The sequence below is a fragment of the Chinchilla lanigera genome, unplaced genomic scaffold (genome assembly GCF_000276665.1).
Source record: "Chinchilla lanigera isolate Chin_1 unplaced genomic scaffold, ChiLan1.0 scaffold00011, whole genome shotgun sequence".
Classification (NCBI taxonomy): Eukaryota; Metazoa; Chordata; class Mammalia; order Rodentia; family Chinchillidae; genus Chinchilla; species Chinchilla lanigera.
The window spans coordinates 25,839,469-25,847,322 of NW_004955412.1; the positions used below are offsets into that span (position 1 = coordinate 25,839,469).

General features: G+C 38.6%; 1 protein-coding gene across 2 annotated transcripts in view; it reads right to left on the reverse strand.

Annotated features, from left to right (window-relative positions):
* Positions 1 to 1,670: 1,670 nt before the first annotated feature.
* The window catches only part of Msantd2 (Myb/SANT-like DNA-binding domain containing 2), a 36,701-nt gene continuing 30,517 nt past the window's right edge, over positions 1,671 to 7,854 (reverse strand). For both annotated transcript variants that reach the window (XM_005378443.2, XM_005378444.2), the window contains exon 4: positions 1,671 to 3,182. In XM_005378443.2, coding sequence (XP_005378500.1) covers positions 2,330 to 3,182 — 853 coding nt within the window. In that variant the 3' untranslated portion in view covers positions 1,671 to 2,329. The remainder of the gene's footprint in view (positions 3,183 to 7,854) is intronic.

The window sequence follows — 7,854 nt, forward strand, 5'->3', positions numbered from 1 at the left end:
CTTTTTGCTCTTGCTGCTTTTGCTGTCTTCTGCCACTTTGAACTGTTGCCCCTGTCAGGGCACCCTGCCTTGGAGCCAGCTGATGAGACTGAAATCTCCACAAACTAAATAAACAAGCTAAATAAACCTTTCCTCTTTAATTTTGGATGTCAGGAAAGAAAAGTAACCAAGACAGTCTTCAAAGTCCATTTCTTGTTTTTAGCAATTCTTACACTTACCTGACAACCTGCTGTCTTTTTCTAGGCTGTTCTGATCCAAAGTGATTGGATACTTAGTATCCGCAAGCTTTTTCTGCAAGCCTCCAGTTCCCAGTACTCAGCTTTTGCCTTTTCCTTCCACTGATCCAAACCATGTCAAGCCAATGGTAAAATCTCATACTGGATCTGGTCATCTGCTGTCTTCTTCATGTTGGCCACAGTAGTCTAGCAATGCCCCACTCTCAATAATGTTAAAGAGGCCTCAAATATCCTCACTACATGTTCCCAAAAATGTTCTACTCCAGCTGATAGGAAGTGGGGTGGAGGGAAAAAAAAAATGCATAAACTACTAATGCAGTTTTGGGACTGGCCAGTGGCAAAGTCTGGGGGATGCTATGCAGTACTCCTAGTAGTAATGCTTTTTCCTATAGCACTTAGCTTGAATAATATGAGATTATGGCTACAAGATGGTCAATGCACCTCAGCCTTTAGGACATAGCTGCAAATCTCAAACAGCAAATTCTAAGGCTCCTTCCTGTCTACAAGTTGTGCCCAAGAGAAACAGGTGCTACACTCACACACTCTCTGGATATTTATATTCTCCCAGAACTGGCACCTATTTTTAGCAGCTTGCATCAGAAAGCTGCCAACTCTATAAGCTCAGACTCAAATAACATAAATCAAAGCCATTCTATTGATTGCAAGTTCTCTAGTCATTAGAAAAATAAACATCAAGACGCTAAGAGATATGAATATGAGAAAATCACTATTGGTTTGAAACCATTCAGACTGTGGGTAAAAATTTTTTTTAACACTATGCAATTTTACCTCCAATAGCACTGAGAAGTAAGAATTACAGCTCTTACCTGGATTTGCGGCCCACTTCAAGTACAGCAACTGAGAGATGCTGATGCATCATTAAAGATAAGTAACTATTCTAATAAGTGCCTGCCATGAAACCAGAGATCCTTGTCTGTATACTAGTACACTGTTCTTACCCAAGTCTGATTCTTCAAGTAGAGTGGTGGCTGACCCATTAAGAGTTCTGAAAGATCTGACAGTTACCTTTCTAGTGGACTGATACCTTCTAATTTCCTTTCCTATGGATCACTTTTTAATTCTTTTTTGAAATGGACATTCTCTTTCCTTTCTTAGACACAGCAGGATGACAACAGTTTCCCACTTGTATTCTTAGCACCTGATTACTGGATATAAAAATATGGAATAAAAGCCTTATAAATTTATGTTCCTATGGTTGGAAGAAATAGCTTAGTCATTTTTTAAAAAGAAATATAAAATGAGAGTGTCAGTGACCTTTGGTACTCTGATTAGAAATAATGACACCAGCCACAAGGGAATAAAGAGAAAATAGAGGAAGTCTGCTGTTTCTTCTGTCATTCAGAGCAGTGAGGCCAGAACACAGTCCCCACTGCCAGAACTCTTCCTACAAAAAGCTCAATTAGCACGCCAAGAGGCCAGGAATTACTTTAATTTTTTTTTATAAAAAGTTTAAATGGCAACACAACCATAAAGTTGGTACATCACAGAAACAAAGATCTTTGCAGGCAACACTGATTGGAAATAGCAAAACACTTGGTTGGTGAAAAAATGAAACTAAATTATATACAATAGTAGCTAAAGGTGATATTGAAAAACAGTCTTATTTACTGTGACTCAAGATTTAACTTGTCATTATCTATTGCTTATTTTATTCAGCATTGTAAATAATACTTATATAGACATAGAGATGTGTAAAAATGAAATGCTGTGAAAAAAATACAATTTTTCAATTTCATATGAAACTCAAAGTATAAGTTTTGTCCAATATGGAATGTACCTACATTTTGTTTATATTAGGGCTCTAAAATCCATTTAAAAATTGTTTTTAAAAAAGAAACAACTGACCCACCATGCAAGTTTGTTATATATCTTGCTTGCTCAAAATGAGCATTTTCTGGTGAAGTCTATTTTTTCTGCCCATACTCTACTATGATTCCTTAGAGGTTGTACTGGCCCAACTATGGAGAGAGTCCCCATGACGAATCTGATGGCAGCACCTGAATGAGGAAGGGTCTGGGTAATGGAAAGTGAGAGAGGGAGGTAAGAGCCCAAATCCTTATGAAGGATGACATTCAGTTGTTAAATTTTAAGGGGTACCCAATGGCTTTTTCCAGGCACTCAACTAAAGAGCCAGCGGAAAGAAAATCCCTCTCTACTTCTACAAATTTGATATAGATGGATTTGGGAGAAACTCCAGGATCCACAATACAGTTCTGAGACAAAAACCCATTTATACCAACCCAATCTTTGCTGAAGGTTTTGGTGTTTGCTTGGAAATGTAGAAACAAGCACTGCTGCAGAGTCCTGACCTCAGCAATTCCGAGGTAGCAATAGATAATTCGGGTGGGTTCTATTTCCACCTGTAATGAGGCTTGTGCTGACAGGGTTTCCAGGTCAACCCTGCCCTCTTTTCCTGGGTCCACAGAATGCCGCTCCATGTGAGGTGAGAGGGGCCTCTCAATACATTCTTCATAGCCAATGGCATAAAGGCCTGGGCTTTTGGGAATGCCTCCTGGCAATAAATACTGAACAACATTCCCACCAGTTGGTTTGGAGTGGGCAATGGGTATCCAGTCAATTTCCATGTGCAATTCCAGGCACCGAGCTTCACTAATAGTGATCTCTAAAAATTTGTAGTAAACATTTTTCCAGTTCATTTTTTGTACTCGGGTCATAATGATCCGCCCTTCAGGCTTCTCAGAGTTGAAGTACTCCCGAAGTCGCTTGCCAAGGGGTACCTGGGAGCTGATCTCAGCATAATGGTAACGGATATCCTCTTTCCAACGGGTATTATAACCAATTCCAAAAATGGCCAGTTTATTAGAAAGATGGAGTCTTGAAAAATCTGTCCAGCTCTGAAACAGTTCCCATTTCAACTGTACTGACTCCAAAATCTGTACAATATTCTGCATGATGTCTCGCTTCCTAGAAAGAAAAATAAAGATCAAATTCCTCAGGTATCTGTCATACCACTGTCGAAGAGAACTTTCTATGATGATAAAAATGTGTGTGATATCTGTGCTGTTTGATATGGTAGCCACTAGAATTTAAATTTAGCTAATGTGAGATATTAAATGTTCAATTACAGTATATTTAATTTAAAATTACATTTAAGTAACTACATGTAACTAGTGGCTTCCATTTTAGATAATCATTGTATTGCAAATATAAAAAATACTCCTATGAAGTTTAAAGTAACTAATGATAAACTTCTTCCTATTATTTCTATAGCCTTGCTATGTCAAATTTAATACATATTAATGCATGAGACTAAAAAAAAAGAAAAAAAATGCACGAGACTCTGAGAATTCAAACTGTTTTTTCTTTGTGGAACTGGAAAGTGGACCCAGGGCCTTACACATGCCACAAAAGCATTCTACACTTAGCTACATCCCTAGCTGGCTTCAAACTTGGGGTCTTCCTGCCTCAGCCTCCTGAGTACCTGGGATTACAGCTACATGCCATCATACATAGCAATCATGAGGTTTTTTTTTAATTGAAAAAGCTAAAACAGAATTTCATAACAAAATAACAGGAGAATAACAATAGTTAATACATTGCATATTGTCATCTTCAAAGTAGTTACGCAGAGTGTAAGATATGGGCATAAAAAATTCTCCAATCAATATTGGCACAAACCTTCCTTAAAAATATGTAACTCTTCATGAATATGCGTGTCTCATCCTTGCGCAGGGGCCATGCTAATCTTCTCTGAATCATTCCAATTTTAGCATATGTGCTGTCGAATTGAGCACAATCATGAATTTTTAAAGTAACTACCATAATGCCTATGACGGCTTTTCAATCTAAGTGTCAAAAGAAGGTGAAGGATGCTTTACTCAGAAGAGCATCCAGTGTCACTTAAAATAACAAGCTAATTCTGAAGATTCTCAGAAGTTCAATAATTTTGGCCCATATATATATGCTGTAGGAAACATACAACTATGATGAAAGGACCTGATTAAAAAACAAAATGGTATTTTCTATTTGTCTGAAATTCATTTAGTAAACCCAAATTTAAAAGCATAAAAATCTGAGAACTCAGATGAAAAAGGTCCACATTAGGCTTAAGTTTTAAGAGAAAAAAATTCAAGATAATGAATCCATACTATTATAGAAAACCTCTTTATGCATGTATATATGTATATATGTATATATTGAGACAGGGTATTTCTATGTATTCCAGGCTGGCCTGGACCTCACAATGTAGCCAGGCTGGCCTTGAACTTGCAGCAATCCTTCTGCCTTAGTCTTCTGAATGCTGGGATTATAAGCATGTACCACTTTGCCTAGCTCAGAAAACCCTTTATACAGAAAGGCAAAAGTATAGCAATTATTTCAATTGACTTATACAGTTAACAGAATAAGATAGGGCTGGGGATTTAGCTCAGTGGCACAGCCCCTGCCTGGCAAGAGCAAGGTTGTGAGTTTGATTCCTGAAACCGGAAAAAAACCAAAAAAAAAAAAAAAAAAAAAAACCAGAATAAGATAACTCATATAATTTGTAAACTGACATCTCCTCATGTACTTTATTATATATATAAGAATATGTAAATTATAAGTTTCTCAAGTATGGCAAAACCATGATAATGCGATTTGTTAAATATTAATTGGCAGCAAACTACTACAATCCAGTTTTATCAATTACAGTTTTAACCTACAAAAATACTCATCTGTCACATTTGTCACAAAGACAAGAAAAGTGGGTTTTGCTAACAGCTTGTTGAGAAAGCTATGAGAGAGGACAGAACCTTGAGGCATCCCTACTAAATTCTCCTATGCTCCAGGGAAGGAACTTTTGGAACATTCTGGGAAGGCTATCACAGCCATTCCGTCTGCTTACTCCTTTGGACTGTCTTTGTGTGATGATGATGATGAAGAGCTACTATTTTGTTATCAGCTGCTTATTCAGTCTAAGAAGACCTTAGATTTACCCTTCATACACTATCTTGACGGCTTCTCAAATAGTTGTCTATATGAAATCACTGTTCCTCTAATCAAGGGAAACAAAAGCACTGGATAACTTTTATAATATTTGATTGTGTGCTGGGCGTGGTGGCGCATGCCTGTAATCCCAGCACTTGGGAAACTGAGGCAGAAGGCGTCGCAAGTTTGAGACCAGCCTGGGCTACAAAGTGAGCTCAAGGCCAGCCTGAACTGCATAGTGACACCCTGTCTCAAAAAGACCAAAAACAAAAAAAAAAATTGATTGTGGTATTGGTGAGGTTGTTACAGGATTCCTTTCTGTACAGGTCAGCACCTTAAAGGAAAACTCTTCTTTAAGTACCATCCTTCCTTAGGGGCTTTTGAGATGGTTTATCAATCTCAAAGAGAACCCCAGCAAGTCGGAAAGGAGCAGAGATTTGTATGTTTGCTCACTGATGTATCTCAATGCCTGACACACAGTAGGTACTTGATAAGCATATATTGAATAAAAGAGCACATTAGGTGGCTCTTCTTGAGGAAAGAAGATGTTATATTTTACTCTAGGTAATGTCAGCTAGTTCAGTTAATTCCACATACACCATGAGGAGGAAAAAAACTCCACTGCCCCAAGAAGTTATTTTATTCAGCACCATCACACCCCTACATCACTGTTACAGCCAGACACTGCAAAAAACACTTCTGAAGGAATAACTGCAATGAGAAATCAATGGCCCATCAGGAAGCTCTTCAGAACCTCTCACCTCCTGAGGGAAAAACTGGGCAAGGGGCAGCACAGGCTGGAGACTTCTCCAGAGCCTGTCAGTTTCCTCTCTGGAAGACCCGAGCCCCATGCTGCTCTGAGCTCAAGGCTCACAACAGAGTCCTGAAGTTAAGCGGGCAGGGCACTGACAAGAGATTTAACAACTCCTGATTAATCTCTCTTGCTTTCCAAAATTCCAATTACCAGCAAAGTTTCAGTGGGTAAGGTTGGTGACACCAACTCTGTGAAGTTTGAGTTTACACCCAGTTGTATCAATTGGGCCTGCCCTGTAGGTCTAAAATGGCTATAAGAAAGAGAAGACATTTCAGTGACAGAGCCAGTAGTTTTTTCGAGAGTTCGAATTTATGGACTTATAATAACTCATTTTTTAAAAGTTTCCTTTCCTTTAGTGGACTCCGATGTCACAATTTACAAGGTAACCACTTTCCAAAAAGAGATGGCCCTAAACTTACTGATCTGGCTCATAAACTTTTTGAGGACAATGGCTTCAGTTTTAGGAAGCAATTGATGCCTGAATGGTGCATCCTCTCCCCAGTGAGAATCAGACAACACTGGGAATTCTCTGATTCCAAAGACCCTATGGAAAAGAAATGAGGTTTTACAGGGGTGGTAGTGGTAGTGGCAGTTGGCTGCATGAAAACAGTATGTCTTTGCTACACTGCTTGTTATCCATCAAAGTCCTTTTTATCTCACCTTTTGTTTTTTCCTTCACTCTCTCTCAAACATTAAGTTCTCATGGGTGGAATGAAAGGCAAATTGCACTCCACTAGAAAACTGCGAGATTTAATAAACAAATTCAGTAGCATAGCTGTATACAAAGTCAACACTTAAAAATAAACAGCCTTCCTGTACATAAATACCCAACTCACGGAGAGAGGAATTAGGGAAACTATACCTTTAATAGCATCCAAAAAAATGAAATACCTAGGAATCAAGCTAATGAAGGATGTTAGATCTACACTGAAAATTACAGTACTCTGAAAAAGAAGATTGAAGTGGATGTCAGAAAATGGAGAGATATCCCTTGTTCTTGGATATTAGATCTACTGCAAGAACCAATATAGTGAAAATGGCCATACATCCAAAGCTGTTATATAGATTTAATGCAATTCCAATCAAAATTCCAATAGCATATCTCACAATCCTTAACTTGAAATTATACTACTACGCTACTGGGATAAAAACAGCATGGTGGGGGGGGGCGGGGAACAGAGCTGAAGATCAATGGAACAAACCAGGAAGATGCAGAAACAACTCCAGACATACTCAGCCACCTTATCTTTGACAAAAAGTGTCAAACAAATTCATTAGAAGAAAGATAGTCTCTAATAAATGGAGTTGGACCCCAGAAAGAATGGCTATTATCAAGAAATCAACCAATACCTGGGTGTGGTGGCACACGCCTGTAGCCTGTAATCCCAGCACTCAGGAGGCTGAGGCAGGAGGATCGTTGCAAGTTTGAGACCAGCCTGGGCTACAAAGTGAGCTCAAGGCCAGCCTGAACTACATAGCAAGACCCTATCTCAAAAAGACAAAAAAGAAATCAATAACAAATGTTGGACAGGCTGTGGATAAAATGGAACCCTTCTCCACTGTTGGGGGGAGTGTAGGCGGGTACGACCACTATGGAAATCAGTGTGGAGATTCCTCAAAAGACTACGACTGGAGGTCCCATTTGACCCAGCTATTCCCCTTCTGGGTATCTGCACAGAAGAATTAAAAACATCATATCACAGTGATATATGTGTACCCATGTTTATAGCAGCACAATTTGTAATAGCTAGATCTTGGAAATAACCCAAATATCCACCAACCAAGGAATGGACAAAAAAGATGTGGTCTTTTTATATAATGGAGTATTATAGATCTTGGAAATAACCTGAATATCTA